The 18,915-nt window shown below is 42.4% G+C and overlaps 1 protein-coding gene across 1 annotated transcript in view; it reads right to left on the reverse strand.

Moving 5' to 3' along the window:
• The window catches only part of CHAF1B (chromatin assembly factor 1 subunit B), a 128,200-nt gene that overhangs the window by 38,404 nt on the left and 70,881 nt on the right, over window positions 1-18,915 (reverse strand). Inside the window, exons 11-12 of the mRNA XM_053705943.1 lie at window positions 6,770-6,932; window positions 6,250-6,681 (exon numbers count right to left, since the gene is read on the reverse strand). Coding sequence (XP_053561918.1) covers window positions 6,250-6,681; window positions 6,770-6,932 — 595 coding nt within the window. The remainder of the gene's footprint in view (window positions 1-6,249; window positions 6,682-6,769; window positions 6,933-18,915) is intronic.

Below are 18,915 nucleotides of genomic sequence, written 5' to 3' on the forward strand. Positions count from 1 at the left end.
TTAATCACAGAGTGAGGAAAACCTCTATGATTAAGCACTAAGCGTTCAATTTCCATACCTTTAAATATAATAATTTGAGATACTGATGGAAAAACGGACCTTGAGATAGAAAGTCTGGCCTTAATGGAAGTGGCCAAGGTTGGCAACTGGACATCCGAACAAGATCCGCATACCAAAACCTGTGAGGCCAAGCTGGAGCCACGAGCAGCACAAACGATTGCTCTATGATTTTGGAGATCACACTTGGAAGAACTAGAGGTTGGAAAATATAAGCAGGTTGATAACACCAAGGAAGTGTCAACGCATTCAATGCTTCCGCCTGAGGATCCCTGGACCTGGACAGGTACCTGGTAAGTTTCTTGTTTAGATGAGATGCCATCAGATCTATTTCTGGAAGCCCCCACATCTGAACAACTTGAAAAAACACATCTGGATGGAGAGACCATTCTCCCGACTGAGGTAATCCGCTTCCCAATTGTCTATACCTGGGATATGAACCGCAGACAGGAGCTGGATTCCGCCCAAACAAGTATCCAAGATACTTCTTTCATAGCTTGAGGACTGTGAGTCCCACTCTGATGACTGACATGTCACAGTTGTGATATTGTCTGTCTGAAAACAAATGAACGGTTCTCTCTTCAACAGAGGCCAAAACTGAAGAGCCCTGAGAATCGCACGGAGTTCCAAAATATTTATTTGTAATCTCGCCTCTTGAAATTTCCAAACCCCTTATGCTGTCAGAGATCCCAAAACAGCTCCCCAACGTGAAAGACTTGAATCTGTTGTGATCACAATCCAGTTTGGATAAACGAAAGAGGCCCCTAGAATTATACAATGATGATCTAACCACCAAGTCAGAGAAAGTCAAACATTGGTATTTAAGGATATTAATTGTGATATCCTTGTATAATCCCTGCACCATTGGTTCAGCATACAAAGCTGGAGAGGTGTCATATGAAAACGTGCAAAGGGGATTGCGTCCGATGCTGCAGTCATGAGACCTAAAACTTCCATGCACAAAGCTACTGAAGGTAATGACTGAGACTGAAGGTTTCGACAGGCTGCAACCAATTTCAAACGTCTCTTGTTTGTTAGAGACAAAGTCATGGACACTGAATCTATCTGGAAACCTAAAAAGGTTACCCTTGTCTGAGGAATCAAGGAACTTTTTGGTAAATTGATCCTCCAACCATGTCTTCGAAGAAACAACAGTAGTTGATTCGTGCGAGATTCTGCAAAACGTAAAGACTGAGCAAGTACCAAGATATCGCCCAAATAAGTTGACACTGCAACACCCCACTCTGATAACAGAGAATAGGACACTGAGAACCTTTGAAAAGATTCTTAGAGCTGTTGCTATGCCAAAAAAGAGCAACAAATTGGAAATGCTTGTCTAGAAAAGAGAATCTCAGGAACAGAACAATCTGGATGAATCGGAATATGAAGATATGCACCCTGTAAGTCTATTGTGGGCATATAAAGCCCTTACTGAACAAAAGGCAGAATAGACCTTATGGTCACCATTTTGAAAGTTGGTATTCTTACATATCGATTCAAAATTTTAGATCCAAAACTGGTCCGAATTAATTTTCTTTCTTTGGGACAATGAATAGATTTGAATAAAACCCCAGACCCTGTTCCTGAAACGGAACTGGCATGATTACCCCAGATAACTCCAGGTCTGAAACACACTTCAGGAAAGCCTGAGCCTTACTGGGTTTGCTGGAATGCATGACAGAAAAAACATCTTCTCACAGGCGGTCTTTACTCTGAATCCTATTCTGTACCCCCTGAGAGACAATATTCTGAATCCAATGATTTTGGACCGAATTGATCCAAACATCTTTAAAAAAAAATCTTAATCTGCCCCCTACCAGCTGAGCTGGAATAAGAGACGCACCTTCATGCGGATTTGGGGGCTGACTTTGAGCTCTTAAATGGCTTGGATTTATTCCAATTTGAAGAAGGCTTCCAATTGGAAACAGATTCCTTAAGTTTCTGGTCCTTAAGAACGAAAACGGTTAGAAGCTTTAGATTTACCCTTAGATCTTTATCCTGAGGCAAAAAAACTCCCTTCCCCCCCCAGTGACAGTTGAAATTATTGAATCCAACTGTGAACCAAATAATGTATTACCTTGGAAAGAAAGAGATAGCAATCTGGACTTAGAAGTCATATCAGCATTCCAAGATTTAAGCCACAAAGCTCTTCTAGCTAAAATAGCTAAAGACATTCATTTAACATCAATTTTGACGATATCAAAAAAATGGCATCACAAATGAAATTATTAGCATGTTGAATCAAGTTAACAATGCTAGATAAATAATGATCCGATACTTGTTGCGCTAAAGTTTCCAACCAAAAAGTTGAAGCAGCTGCAACATCAGCCAAAGAAATTGCAAGCCTAAGAAGAAGAAGACCTGAAAATAAATAAGCTTTCCTTAGATAAGATTCAAGTTTCCTATCTAAAGGATCTTTAAAAGAAGTACTATCTTCCATAGGAATAGCAGTACGTTTAGCAAGAGTAGAGATAGCCCCATCAACTTTGGGGACCTTTTCCCAAAACTCCAATCTAACTGCTGGCAAAGGATACAATTTTTTAAAACCTTAAAGAAGGAATAAAAGTACCAGGCCTATTCCATTCCTTAGAAATCATATCAGAAATAACATCAGGAACTGGAAAAACCTCTGGAATAACCACAGGAGGTTTATAAACAGAATTTAAACGTTTACTAGTTTAATATCAAGAGGACTAGTCTCCTCATTATCCAATATAATCAGCACTTCTTCGACAAAGAACAAATGTACTCCATTTAAATAAAAAAGTAGATTTGACAGTGTCAATATCTGAGGAAGGATCTTCTGAACTAGATAGATCCTCATCAGAGGAGGATAATTCAGTATGTTGTCGGTCATTTGAAATTTCATCAACTTTATGAGAAGTTTTAAAAGACCTTTACAATTATTAGAAGGTGGGATGGCAGACAAAGCCTTCTGAATAAAATCAGCAATAAATTCATATAAATTCACAGGTATATCTTGTACATTAGATGTTAAAAGAACAGCAACAGGCAATGTACCCTTACTGATGGACACATTTTCTGCATGTAAAAGTTTATCATGACAACTTATAACAAACCACAGCTGGAGATATAATCTCCACAAGATTACAATAAATGTACTTAGCTTTGGTAGAACTGATATAAGTCAGCAGGATTCCAACAGTGATTTCTGAGACAGGATCAGATTGAGACATCTTGCAAATGTAAGAAAAAACAACATATAAAGCAAAATTATCAATTTCCTTATATGACAGTTTCAGGAATGGGAAAAAAATGCAAACAGTATTGCCCTCCGATAGAGAAAAAAGGCAAGAGGCATATAGGAATGGGGTTTAAAATAATGAAAATATTTGGCGGCAAGTGTGACGACACAAACAAACATTGAAAAATAATTTGCGCTAACAACATCCGGAAATGACACACTCACGTCATTGAAGACGCAACCTTGTGAAAGGACTCGGCGTCGACAGACATGCCGGAAATTACGAATTTGCGTCATCGAACGTAACTTTGCGCCAAATTTAAAATGACAGTCAATTGAAAAAAAAGACTAAACCCCAGGTAAGAAATACATTTTTCCTAAAAAATGCTTTACCCAGATATGAAACTGACAGTCTGCAAAAGGAAATATACTGAAACCTGAACCATGGCAAATATAAATACAATACATATATTTAGAACTTTATATAAATACATAAAGTGCCAAACCATAGCCGAGAGTGTCTTAAGTAATGAAAACATACCAAAAGACACCCATCCACATATAGCAGATAGCCAAACCAGTACTGAAACAGTTATCAGTAGAGGTAATGGAATATGAGAGTATATCGTCGATCTGAAAAGGGAGGTAGGAGATGAATCTCTACGACCGATAACAGAGAACCTATGAAATAGATCTCCCGTGAGAAAAAAACATTGCATTCAATAGGTGATACTCCCTTCACATCCCTCTGACATTCACTGTATTCAGAGGAATCAGGCTTCAAAATGCTGAGAAGCGCATATCAACGTAGAAATCTTAGCACAAACTTACTTCACCACCTCCATAGGAGGCAAAGTTTGTAAAACTGAATTGTGGGTGTGGTGAGGGGTGTATTTATAGGCATTTTGAGGTTTGGGAAACTTTGCCCCTCCTGGTAGGATTGTATATCCCATACGTCACTAGCTCATGGACTCTTGCCAATTACATGAAAGAAAATAAATTTCAAATTTTAATACTATAGTGCATGAACCCCTTTCTTTTTTTATGGTGCCTTCTGGAGTCAAGAAATGATCATAACCTGTGCCCAATACACAGTGTTCAAAATGATGCAACCATATAGACTCTACTCATCTGAAAGCCTGGCATTCCATCCCCCAAATATAGTAAACACAAAACCCTGGCATTCCATATGCTTAACACTTCATACATTTTAGAAAATATAGCACTCCAGTGTTGCCCTATGGAGGGAGGGGCAAGTGTCAGTGTGCAGGTCTGCAGGAGCCGGTCTGTGACATTTAGTACTCACAAGGAGAGCCCCAGCTGCCTTGCCTGCATTATGCAAGCACCGTACCTGGCTGCACTGTGTAACCACGCTCCTAGTGCTTATAGCACAGAAGAAAAATAAATAAAATAAGCTTTATCCCTTATGTGGTCTGCTTGCCCACAGCAGGGCTAAATGTAAAAATAAAACACATGCACGGAGCCAGAAACTGCATGTCCGGGGCATCGGACAATAGAAATTGCACATCCCTGACTCAGGGTCGCAGACACCGCCGATTGTAACTGTGCGGTAAAGAATGTCTGCAGGAAAAAAGCCCCCTCCAGATGAAGGATTAGATGAGCCGCGGAGAACTGCATGTGGAGCAGGTAGAGTAGAAAGGGTAGTAATCTCTCGGGACCCAGATTCCTGAGGTAGATGGCTCAGAGAGGCTATTAGTGCTATGAGTATTAGCAGGCTTGTCTCCCCTTCTTAGACTTTAGAACAGTGCTTAGGCAAATGGAACAAAATTGAGCAGGCGGGCAAAATACAGCCTCCTCACAATAGAAATAGGAATGATTAATCAGTACAGAAGGAGCGAAACCTAATGTAATATCAGAGTCCTCCATAGCTAGGATATATTCACAGAAGGACAGACAAAAGGTACACTTTATTAAAAAAAAACGGCACCTTATATAATCCCAATGGCCGGGGCACTCACCACCTCCTAGACCCAGACAGCTAACAGAGAAAACGCTCTCCTTAGGAGTGATGTTCGCAGCAGGATCGTAGGAAAAACGAAAAAACCGCACCCGGTCACGTACTGTGTAGGACAGGACTTCCCCTGCTATGAAAAAGGCGCCAAGCTATTATGAGCTGCGCAACACACCAAAACGAAAGTGAAAACTGTTTGTTCCAAGCCAAAAGCACACAGTCTATGAGCCCAAAAACTCACATAAAAGCAGTTATAAATAACCCCTTGCAGTTCAAAAAAAATCTCCCTGAAGGAGATATTAACCCTTGATCCTATTGAGGCATACAGGAGCCACACTGTGACCCTGTATAGCAAAAGAGCATATATAAAACTCTTACTTTCAGGATCCATGCTGTGGAACAGGCACAGCCTCTCAAGTGTGACAGTCTTGCAGCGACGCCTCTGACATGGGCTAACTCATCAATACTCTCACTGAGAGGTAGACATGATTACTTAAAACTCCAGTCTTTTCTTGAAGGGAACATACCCATTACAGGACTATCCAAATCTTCTGACACTTCTCTGCCACCTCCTATATTGACAAAAGGCAAAGACTGGGGGAAGTGGGAGGGATATTTAAGCCTTTGGCTGGGATGTCTGCCTCCTCCTTGGGGCCAGTTGTATTTCCCAACAGTAAGGAATTAAGTTGTGGACTCTCCCTGTCTTATGGAAGGAAAACAAATCAGTTAAGAGGAAAAAACAAATGTAGTTGTGTGAGATACATGGAAAACATGCTAAACATTTTTATAAAAATGTTTTAACTAGAATATTTTCACCCACAAAGTGGCATTTTAATGATACTGATGAAACAGTAATATGGGAGAGAAAAAAAAGGAGGGAGAAGAAAAAAAAAAAAAAAAAAAAAAAAAAGGTGGTTCAAAATTAAAACCAGGATTTGTTTCTGCTGCTTAAACATGGGCTTACTTAAAAAGCAGGACTAATTGCTTTTATTTACTTCTCAAGCTTTATGGTTACCTTGGGGAGGGTGTGGTTGGTTTGCTCCATGCTTCCAAAGTATTTAAAGTAATCCTTCTAGGCTGCCCGGCTTTATTTTGTCCATTTTTCTTGTCCTCTGAAGTTGGAGTTGCAGGGATAATTTTAATAGCTACTGGTGTTGAAGGGGAATCCTTAGTGACAGGAGTATTTGCGGTTTTGACATTAACAGGTGTGCAGGGATTGGACTGCTCAACGGGTCTGCTAGCAGGAGTCGGTTCTACTGGTCTTGGCACTGGGGAAGAAACTTTCCGAGCCTGAGCTTTCTTTATCTTTTTTTCCATGATTGAGGGGGTTTTCATAATCAATACTGGTTTATCCTTTAGTGGCACACCAAGCTCACCTTTCTCAAAACTAACAAATGAACAGTAACCATCAGTAGAAGATATTGCCAAGAAGCTTCCATCACTGGACCTATCAAATGCAAGACACAATGAACCAGTGTGAGTTACTTAAAAGAAAAAAAAAAAAAACCTTTAATGGTGTAACAAAAATAACTCACCATGAAATATCACTCAGGGTATGATAATGCACATTAGACACATAACCAAAGGGAAACAGTTGTTGAGTGTCATAAAATAGAACTGCATCCTCAGAGGCAACAGCAAACACAATGCGATATGGCTGAGTAAGGAGACCCTGACATGGAGCCTCACCAGAATCACCTAAGAAGATCAAAGAGTAAAACTTAAATTATGCTTACCTGATACTTTTCTTTTCCTCAGATGGAATGAGTCCACAGCTGCATTCATTACTTTTGGGAATTCAGAACCTGGCCACTAGGAGGAGGCAAAGACACGCCCAGCCAAATGTTTAAATACCCCTCCCACTCCCAGTAGAAGAAATATCAGGGTGAAAAGGTGCCAGAAGAATAAAAATAACAGACGCCCCACAGAAAAAACACGGGCGGGGAGCTGTGGACTCTTTCCATCTGAAGAAAAGAAAATTAGATAAACATAATTTAAGTTTCTTCAAAAATGGAGAGAGTCCACAGCTGCATTCATTACTTTTGGGAAACAATACCCAAGCTATAGAGCAGGGGTCACCAATCAGACCTCAGGGACCACTAAACTCACAATTTTGAATTCCATGGACCACTAAGATGATTTATTTTTTTTTAGAAAAAGTACAAACCTGTATAATGTGTGTGTGTGTGTATGTATATATATATATATATATATATATATATATATATATATATATATATATATATATACATACAAATACACACACACACACACACACACATACACAAACACATACTGTACATAACTAGTATAACCATAGCTAAGTTTACATTATGTATATATTTACTCATTTTTAAGAATTATTTTTGGGAATTAACTAACTGAATGAGAGAACAGAGAATACTTCCAAATGACAGATGATGTGTGAGTGCCAACGTTTGAGCTGGAAACAGAGAGGCAGAAAGTGGGGAAAAAAGAATTTAAAAACATAATTTATGCTTACCTGATAAATTTATTTCTCTTGTAGTGTAGTCAGTCCACGGGTCATCCATTACTTATGGGATTATATCTCTTCCCCAACAGGAAGTTGCAAGAGGATCACCCAAGCAGAGCTGCTATATAGCTCCTCCCCTCACATGTCATATCCAGTCATTCGACCGAAACAAGACGAGAAAGGAGAAACCATAGGGTGCAGTGATGACTGGAGTTTAATTAAAAATTTAGAACTGCCGTAAAAGACAGGGCGGGCCGTGGACTGACTACACTACAAGAGAAATAAATTTATCAGGTAAGCATAAATTATGTTTTCTCTTGTTAAGTGTAGTCAGTCCACGGGTCATCCATTACTTATGGGATACCAATACCAAAGCTAAAAGTACACGGATGATGGGAGGGACAAGGCAGGAACTTTAAACGGAAGGAACCACTGCCTGAAGAACCTTTCTCCCAAAAACAGCCTCCGAAGAAGCAAAAGTGTCAAATTTGTAAAATTTTGAAAAAGTGTGAAGGGAAGACCAAGTTGCAGCCTTGCAAATCTGTTCAACAGAGGCCTCATTTTTAAAGGCCCAGGTGGAAGCCACAGCTCTAGTAGAATGAGCTGTAATCCTTTCAGGAGGCTGCTGTCCAGCAGTCTCATAGGCTAAACGTATTATGCTACGAAGCCAAAAAGAGAGAGAGGTAGCCGAAGCTTTTTGACCTCTCCTCTGTCCAGAGTAAACGACAAACAGGGAAGAAGTTTGACGAAAACCTTTAGTTGCCTGCAAATAGAACTTCAGGGCACGGACTACGTCCAGATTATGCAAAAGTCGTTCCTTCTTAGAAGAAGGGTTAGGACACAATGATGGAACAACAATTTCTTGATTGATATTCCTGTTAGAAACTACCTTAGGTAAGAACCCGGGTTTAGTACGCAGAACTACCTTGTCTGAATGAAAAATCAGATAAGGAGAATCACAATGCAAGGCGGATAACTCCGAGACTCTTCGAGCCGAGGAAATAGCCATCAAAAACAGAACTTTCCAAGATAACAGCTTGATATCAACGGAATGAAGGGGTTCAAACGGAACACCTTGCAGAACGTTAAGAACTAAGTTTAAGCTCCACGGCGGAGCAACAGTCTTAAACACAGGCTTAATCCTAGCCAAAGCCTGACAAAAAACCTGAACGTCTGGAACTGCTGCCAGACGTTTGTGCAGAAGAATAGACAGAGAAGAAATCTGTCCTTTTAACGAACTAGCGGATAAGCCCTTTTCTAAACCCTCTTGTAGAAAAGACAATATCCTAGGAATCCTAACCTTACTCCATGAGTAACTCTTGGATTCGCACCAATACAAATATTTACGCCATATCTTATGGTAAATTCTTCTGGTAACAGGTTTCCTAGCCTGTATTAAGGTATCAATAACCGACTCCGAGAAGCCACGCTTTGATAGAATCAAGCGTTCAATCTCCATGCAGTCAGCCTCAGAGAAATTAGATTTGGATGGTTGAAAGGACCCTGAATTAGAAGGTCCTGCCTCAGAGGCAGAGACCACGGTGGACAGGACGACATGTCCACTAGATCTGCATACCAGGTCCTGGGTGGCCACGCAGGCGCTATCAGAATCACCGATGCTCTCTCCTGTTTGATTTTGGCAATCAGTCGAGGAAGCATCGGAAATGGTGGAAACACATAAGCCATGTTGAAGACCCAAGGGGCTGTCAGAGCATCTATCAGCACCGCTCCCGGGTCCCTGGATCCGTAGCGAGGAAGCTTGGCGTTCTGGCGAGACGCCATGAGATCCAGATCTGGTTTGCCCCAACGATGAAGCAGTTGAGCGAAGACCTCCGGATGAAGTTCCCACTCCCCCGGATGAAAAGTCTGGCGACTTAGAAAATCCGCCTCCCAGTTCTCCCCGCCTGGGATGTAGATTGCTGACAGGTGGCAAGAGTGAGACTCTGCCCAGCGAATTATTTTTGAGACTTCCATCATCGCTAGGGAACTCCTGGATCCCCCTTGATGATTGATGTAAGCCACAGTCGTGATGTTGTCCGACTGAAATCTGATGAACCTCAGAGTTGCTAACTGAGGCCAAGCTAGAAGAGCATTGAATATTGCTCTTAACTCCAGAATATTTATTGGGAGGAGTCTCTCCTCCTGAGTCCATGATCCCTGAGCCTTCAGGGAATTCCAGACTGCGCCCCAACCTAGAAGGCTGGCGTCTGTTGTTACAATCGTCCAATCTGGCCTGCGAAAGGTCATCCCTTTGGACAGGTGGGACAGAGAAAACCACCATAGAAGAGAATCTCTGGTCTCTTGATCCAGATTTAGTAGAGGGGACAAATCTGAATAATCCCCATTCCACTGACTTAGCATGCACAATTGCAGCGGTCTGAGATGCAGTCGCGCAAATGGTACTATGTTCATTGCCGCTACCATTAAGCCGATTACTTCCATGCACTGAGCTACTGACGGGTGTGGAATGGAATGAAGGGCACGGCAAGCATTTAGAAGTTTTGATAACCTGGCCTCTGTCAGGTAAATTTTCATCTCTACAGAATCTATAAGAGTCCCTAGAAAGGGAACCCTTGTGAGTGGCAATAGAGAACTCTTTTCCACGTTCACCTTCCACCCATGCGACCTCAGAAATGCCAGAACTATCTCTGTATGAGACTTGGCAGTTTGAAAACTTGACGCTTGTATCAGAATGTCGTCTAGGTACGGAGCCACCGCTATGCCTCGCGGTCTTAGTACCGCCAGAAGTGAGCCCAGAACCTTTGTAAAGATTCTTGGAGCAGTAGCTAACCCGAAGGGAAGAGCTACAAACTGGTAATGCCTGTCTAGGAAGGCAAATCTTAGGTACCGATAATGATCCTTGTGAATCGGTATGTGAAGGTAGGCATCCTTTAAGTCCACAGTGGTCATGTACTGACCCTCTTGGATCATGGGTAGGATGGTTCGAATAGTTTCCATTTTGAATGATGGAACTCTTAGGAATTTGTTTAGGATTTTTAAGTCCAGGATTGGTCTGAAGGTTCCCTCTTTCTTGGGAACCACAAACAGATTTGAATAGAATCCTTGCCCGTGTTCCGTCCGCGGAACTGGGTGGATCACCCCCATTAGTAAGAGGTCTTGAACACAGCGTAGAAACGCCTCTTTCTTTATTTGGTTTGCTGATAACCTTGAAAGATGAAATCTCCCTTGTGGAGGAGAAGCTTTGAAGTCCAGAAGATATCCCTGAGATATGATCTCCAACGCCCAGGGATCCTGGACATCTCTTGCCCAAGCCTGAGCAAAGAGAGAAAGTCTGCCCCCCACTAGATCCGTTTCCGGATAGGGGGCCCTCTCTTCATGCTGTCTTAGGGGCAGCAGCAGGTTTTCTGGCCTGCTTGCCCTTGTTCCAGGACTGGTTAGCTTTCCAGCCCTGTCTGTACCGAGCAACAGCTCCTTCCTGTTTTGGAGCGGAGGAAGTTGATGCTGCTCCTGCCTTGAAGTTACGAAAGGCACGAAAATTAGACTGTTTGGCCTTTGATTTGGCCCTGTCCTGAGGCAGAGCATGGCCCTTACCTCCCGTAATGTCAGCGATAATTTATTTCAAGCTGGGCCCGAATAAGGTCTGCCCTTTGAAAGGAATATTAAGCAATTTAGATTTAGAAGTCACATCAGCTGACCATGATTTAAGCCACAGCGCTCTGCGCGCTTGAATGGCGAATCCAGAGTTCTTAGCCGTAAGTTTGGTTAAATGTACGACGGCATCAGAAACAAATGCGTTAGCTAGCTTAAGTGCTTTAAGCTTGTTCATAATTTCATCCAATGGAGCTGTGCGAATGGCCTCCTCCAGAGACTCAAACCAGAATGCCGCCGCAGCAGTGACAGGCGCAATGCATGCAAGGGGCTGTAAGATAAAACCTTGTTGAACAAACATTTTCTTAAGGTAACCCTCTAATTTTTTATCCATTGGATCTGAAAATGCACAATTATCCTCCACCGGGATAGTGGTACGCTTAGCCAAAGTAGAAACTGCTCCCTCCACCTTAGGGACCGTCTGCCATAGGTCCCGTGTGGTGGCGTCTATTGGAAACATTTTCCTAAATATAGGAGGGGGGGAAAAAGGCACACCGGGTCTATCCCACTCCTTGCTAATAATTTCTGTAAGCCTCTTAGGTATAGGAAATACGTCAGTACACACCGGTACCGCATAGTATTTATCCAGCCTACATAATTTCTCTGGAATTGCAACCGTGTTACAATCATTCAGAGCCGCTAATACCTCCCCTAGCAATACGCGGAGGTTCTCAAGCTTAAATTTAAAAACATAATTTATGCTTACCTGATAAATTCCTTTCTTCTGTAGTGTGATCAGTCCACGGGTCATCATTACTTCTGGGAATATTACTCCTCCCCAACAGGAAGTGCAAGAGGATTCACCCAGCAGAGCTGCATATAGCTCCTCCCCTCTACGTCACTCCCAGTCATTCGACCAAGGACCAACGAGAAAGGAAAAGCCAAGGGTGAAGTGGTGACTGGAGTATAAATTAAAAAATATTTACCTGCCTTAAAAACAGGGCGGGCCGTGGACTGATCACACTACAGAAGAAAGGAATTTATCAGGTAAGCATAAATTATGTTTTCTTCTGTTAAGTGTGATCAGTCCACGGGTCATCATTACTTCTGGGATACCAATACCAAAGCAAAAGTACACGGATGACGGGAGGGATAGGCAGGCTCTTTATACAGAAGGAACCACTGCCTGAAGAACCTTTCTCCCAAAAATAGCCTCCGAGGAAGCAAAAGTGTCAAATTTGTAAAATTTGGAAAAAGTATGAAGCGAAGACCAAGTTGCAGCCTTGCAAATCTGTTCAACAGAGGCCTCATTCTTGAAGGCCCAAGTGGAAGCCACAGCTCTAGTAGAATGAGCTGTAATTCTTTCAGGAGGCTGCTGTCCAGCAGTCTCATAAGCTAAACAAGTTATGCTACGAAGCCAAAAAGAAAGAGAGGTAGCGGAAGCTTTTTGACCTCTCCTCTGCCCAGAGTAAATGACAAACAGAGAAGACGTTTGTCGAAATTCCTTAGTTGCCTGTAAGTAAAATTTTAGAGCACGGACTACATCCAGGTTGTGCAGAAGACGTTCCTTCTTTGAAGAAGGATTTGGGCATAAAGAAGGAACAACAATCTCTTGATTGATATTCCTGTTAGTAACTACCTTAGGTAAGAACCCAGGTTTAGTACGCAGGACTACCTTATCCGAATGAAAAATCAAATAAGGAGAATCACAATGTAAGGCTGATAATTCAGAGACTCTTCGAGCCGAGGAAATAGCCATTAAAAATAGAACTTTCCAAGATAACTTTATATCAATGGAATGAAGGGGTTCAAACGGAACGCCCTGTAAAACATTAAGAACAAGGTTTAAACTCCATGGTGGAGCAACAGTTTTAAACACAGGCTTAATTCTGGCCAAAGCCTGACAAAAAGCCTGGACGTCAGGAACTTCTGACAGACGTTTGTGTAACAGAATGGACAGAGCTGAGATCTGTCCCTTTAATGAACTAGCAGATAAACCCTTTTCTAAACCTTCTTGTAGAAAAGACAATATCCTAGGAATCCTAACCTTACTCCAAGAGTAACCTTTGGATTCACACCAATATAGGTATTTACGCCATATCTTATGGTAAATCTTTCTGGTAACAGGTTTCCTAGCCTGTATTAAGGTATCAATAACTGACTCAGAAAATCCACGTCTTGATAAAATCAAGCGTTCAATTTCCAAGCAGTCAGCTTCAGAGAAGTTAGATTTTGATGTTTGAAGGGACCCTGTATCAGAAGGTCCTGTTTCAGAGGTAGAGACCAAGGTGGACAGGATGACATGTCCACCAGGTCTGCATACCAAGTCCTGCGTGGCCACGCAGGTGCTATTAGAATCACTGATGCTCTCTCTTGTTTGATTCTGGCAATCAATCGAGGAAGCAACGGGAAGGGTGGAAACACATAAGCCATCCTGAAGTCCCAAGGTGCTGTCAGAGCATCTATCAGGACTGCTCCTGGATCCCTGGATCTGGACCCGTAACGAGGAAGCTTGGCGTTCTGTCGAGACGCCATGAGATCTATCTCTGGTTTGCCCCAACGTCGAAGTATTTGGGCAAAGACCTCCGGATGAAGTTCCCACTCCCCCGGATGAAAAGTCTGACGACTTAAAAAATCCGCCTCCCAGTTCTCCACTCCCGGGATGTGGATTGCTGACAGGTGGCAAGAGTGAGACTCTGCCCAGCAAATTATCTTTGATACTTCCATCATAGCTAGGGAGCTTCTTGTCCCTCCCTGATGGTTGATGTAAGCTACAGTCGTGATGTTGTCCGACTGAAACCTGATGAACCCCCGAGTTGTCAACTGGGGCCAAGCCAGGAGGGCATTGAGAACTGCTCTCAATTCCAGAATGTTTATTGGCAGGAGACTCTCCTCCTGACTCCATTGTCCCTGAGCCTTCAGAGAATTCCAGACGGCACCCCAACCTAGAAGGCTGGCGTCTGTTGTTACAATTGTCCAGTCTGGTCTGCTGAATGGCATCCCCCTGGACAGATGTGGCCGAGAAAGCCACCATAGAAGAGAATTTCTGGTCTCTTGATCCAGATTCAGAGAAGGGGATAAGTCTGAGTAATCCCCATTCCACTGACTTAGCATGCACAGTTGCAGTGGTCTGAGGTGTAAGCGTGCAAAGGGTACTATGTCCATTGCCGCTACCATTAAGCCGATTACCTCCATGCATTGAGCCACTGACGGGTGTTGAATGGAATGAAGGGTGCGGCAAGCACTTTGAAGTCTTGTTAGCCTGTCCTCTGTCAGGTAAATCTTCATTTCTACAGAATCTATAAAAGTCCCCAGGAAGGGAACTCTTGTGAGTGGAACGAGTGAACTTTTCTTTTCGTTCACCTTCCATCCATGTGACCTTAGAAATGCCAGCACTAACTCTGTATGAGACTTGGCAGTTTGAAAGCTTGAAGCTTGTATCAGAATGTCGTCTAGGTATGGAGCTACCGAGATTCCCTGCGGTCTTAGTACCGCCAGAAGAGCACCCAGAACCTTTGTGAAGATTCTTGGAGCTGTAGCCAATCCGAATGGAAGAGCCACAAACTGGTAATGCCTGTCTAGGAAGGCAAACCTTAGGTACCGATAATGATCTTTGTGAATCGGTATGTGAAGGTAAGCATCTTTTAAATCTACAGTGGTCATTTATTGACCCTCTTGGATCATAGGTAAAATTGTCCGAATAGTCTCCATCTTGAACGATGGAACTCTTAGGAATTTGTTTAGGATCTTTAAGTCCAGGATTGGTCTGAAAGTTCCCTCTTTTTTGGGAACCACAAACAGATTTGAGTAAAACCCCTGTCCCTGTTCCGATCGTGGAACTGGATGGATTACTCCCATTAACAAGAGCTCTTGTACGCAGCGTAGAAACGCCTCTTTCTTTGTCTGGATTGTTGACAATCTTGACAGATGAAATCTCTCTCTTGGAGGAGAGTATTTGAGGTCCAGAAGGTATCCCTGAGATATTATCTCTAGCGCCCAGGGATCCTGAACATCTCTTGCCCAAGCCTGGGCGAAGAGAGAAAGTCTGCCCCCCACTAGATCCGATCCCGGATCGGGGGCCCTCAATTCATGCTGTTTTAGGGGCAGCAGCAGGTTTCCTAGTCTGCTTGCCCTTGTTCCAGGACTGGTTAGGTTTCCAGCCTTGTCTGTAGCGAGCAACAGCTCCTTCCTGTTTTGGTGCAGAGGAAGTTGATGCTGCTCCTGCTTTGAAATTACGAAAGGAACGAAAATTAGACTGTCCAGTCTTGGCTTTGGCTTTGTCCTGAGGCAGGGCATGGCCTTTACCTCCTGTAATGTCAGCGATAATCTCTTTCAACCCGGGCCCGAATAAGGTCTGCCCTTTGAAAGGTATATTAAGCAATTTAGACTTAGAAGTAACATCAGCTGACCAGGATTTTAGCCACATCGCCCTGCGTGCCTGAATGGCGAATCCTGAATTCTTCGCCGTAAGTTTAGTAAGATGTACTACGGCCTCCGAAATGAATGAATTAGATAGTTTAAGGACTCTAAGCCTGTCCGTAATGTCGTCCAGAGTAGCTGAACCAATGTTCTCTTCCAGAGACTCAATCCAGAATGCCGCTGCAGCCGTGATCGGCGCAATGCATGCAAGGGGTTGCAATATAAAACCTTGTTGAACAAACATTTTCTTAAGGTAACCCTCTAACTTTTTATCCATTGGATCTGAAAAAGCACAGCTATCCTCCACCGGGATAGTGGTACGCTTAGCTAAGGTAGAAACTGCTCCCTCCACCTTAGGGACCGTTTGCCATAAGTCCCTTGTGGTGGCGTCTATTGGAAACATTTTTCTAAATATCGGAGGGGGTGAGAACGGCACACCGGGTCTATCCCACTCCTTAGTAACAATTTCAGTAAGTCTCTTAGGTATAGGAAAAACCTCAGTACTCGTCGGTACCGCAAAATATTTATCCAACCTACACATTTTCTCTGGTATTGCAACTGTGTTACAATCATTCAGAGCCGCTAACACCTCCCCTAGTAATACACGGAGGTTTTCCAGTTTAAATTTAAAATTTGAAATATCTGAATCCAGTCTGTTTGGATCAGAACCGTCACCCACAGAATGAAGTTCTCCGTCCTCATGTTCTGCCACCTGTGACGCAGTGTCTGACATGGCCCTAATATTATCAGCGCACTCTGTTCTCACCCCAGAGTGATCACGCTTACCTCTTAGTTCTGGTAATTTAGCCAAAACCTCAGTCATAACAGTAGCCATATCCTGTAATGTGATTTGTAATGGCCGCCCAGATGTACTCGGCGCTACAATATCACGCACCTCCCTCTGAGCGGGAGATGTAGGTACTGACACGTGAGGCGAGTTAGTCGGCATAACTCTCCCCTCGTTGTTTGGTGAAATTTGTTCAATTTGTACAGATTGACTTTTATTTAAAGTAGCATCAATACAGTTAGTACATAAATTTCTATTGGGCTCCACTTTGGCATTGCAACAAATGACACAGGTATCATCCTCTGAATCAGACATGTTTAACACACTAGCAAATAAACTTGCAACTTGGAAATACAATTCAATTAGAATAATATTAAAACGTACTGTGCCTTTAAGAAGCACAGAAGATCTATGACAGTTGAAAATTAATAAATTGAAACAGTTATAGCCTCAATCCTTGTAAACAACACAACTTTAGCAAAGGTTTAATCCCATTAGCAAAGATAAATTCTGAAAGCAGGAAACAAATTACAGAATAAACGTTTTTTATCTCAGTCAAACTATAATTCTCACAGCTCTGCTGAGAGAAATTACCTCCCTCAAAATAAGTTTTGAAGACCCCTGAGCTCTGTAGAGATGAACCGGATCATGCAGGGAATACAATGAGTTGCTGACTGAAATATTTGATGCATAGTAAAAGCGCCAAAAAACGGCCCCTCCCCCTCACACACAGCAGTGAGGGAGAACAGAAACTGTCAGAAAAACAGATTAAGCAACTGCCAAGTGGAAAAATAGTGCCCAAACATTTATTCACACAGTACCTCAGCAAATGAAAACGATTTTACATTCCAGCAAAAACGTTAAACATAATCTCTAGTTATTAAACAGCTTTATGTATTTCTTACAGTGTAATTCTAGTGAAGTACCATTCCCCAGAATACTGAAGTGTAAAGTATACATACATGACATTATATCGGTATGGCAGGATTTTCTCATCAATTCCATTGTCAGAAAATAAAAACTGCTACATACCTCTATGCATATTCATCTGCCCGCTGTCCCCTGATCTGAAGTTTACCTCACTCCTCAGATGGCCGAGAACAGCAATATGATCTTAACTACTCCGGCTAAAATCATAGCAAAACTCTGGTAGATTCTTCTTCAAACTCTGCCAGAGAGGTAATAACACACTCCGGTGCTATTTTAAAATAACAAACTTTTGATTGAAGATATAAAACTAAGTATAATCACCATAGTCCTCTCACACATCCTATCTAGTCGTTGGGTGCAAGAGAATGACTGGGAGTGACGTAGAGGGGAGGAGCTATATGCAGCTCTGCTGGGTGAATCCTCTTGCACTTCCTGTTGGGGAGGAGTAATATTCCCAGAAGTAATGATGACCCGTGGACTGATCACACTTAACAGAAGAAATTAGAAATCTCTGAATCCGGTTTTCCTGGATCAGATCCGTCACCCACAGAATGAAGCTCTCCGTCCTCATGTTCTGCAAATTGTGACGCAGTATCGGACATGGCTCTCACATCATCAGCGCGCTCTGTCCTTAACCCAGAGCAATCGCGCTTGCCTCTTAATTCTGGCAATTTAGATAATACTTCTGTCATAACAGTAGCCATGTCTTGCAAAGTGATTTGTATGGGCCTCCCTGTTGGCGCCACAATATCACGCACCTCCTGAGCGGGAGGCGAAGGTACTGACACGTGAGGAGAGTTAGTCGGCATAACTTCCCCCTCGTTGTCTGGTGATAATTTCTTTACATGTAAAGATTGACTTTTATTTAAAGTGACATCAATGCAATTAGTACACAAATTTCTATTGGGTTCCACATTGGCCTTTAAACATAGTGAACAAAGAGATTCATCTGAGTCAGACATGTTTAAACAGACTAGCAATGAGACTATCAAGCTTGGAAAAACTTTACAATAAATTTACAAGCAATATAAAAAACGCTACTGCGCCTTTAAGAAGCACAAAAAGCTGTCACAGTTGAAATAACAATGAACCAAATTAGTTATAGCAACCAAATTTTCACAGTAAATGTATTAAGTTAGCAGAGCATTGCACCCACTTGCAAATGGATGATTAACCCCTTAATACCCAAAACGGATAACAATTATATAATTAACATTTTTATCACAGTCAAACACACTGTCACAGGTCTGCTGTGACTGATTACCTCCCTCAAAACGAATTTTGAAGACCCCTGAGCTCTCTAGAGACGTCCTGGATCATGGAGGATGAAGTAGGAAGATTGTGACTGAAATTTTACTGCGCAAAAAAAGCGCTAAAATAGGCCCCTCCCACTCATATTACAACAGTGGGGAAGCTCGGTAAACTGTTTCTATGCAGAAAACAAAGATAGCCATGTGGTAAAAATCATGCCCCAATAAGTTTTATCACCAAGTACCTCACAA

Source organism: Bombina bombina, chromosome 3 (genome assembly GCF_027579735.1).
Source record: "Bombina bombina isolate aBomBom1 chromosome 3, aBomBom1.pri, whole genome shotgun sequence".
Lineage (NCBI taxonomy): Eukaryota > Metazoa > Chordata > Amphibia > Anura > Bombinatoridae > Bombina > Bombina bombina.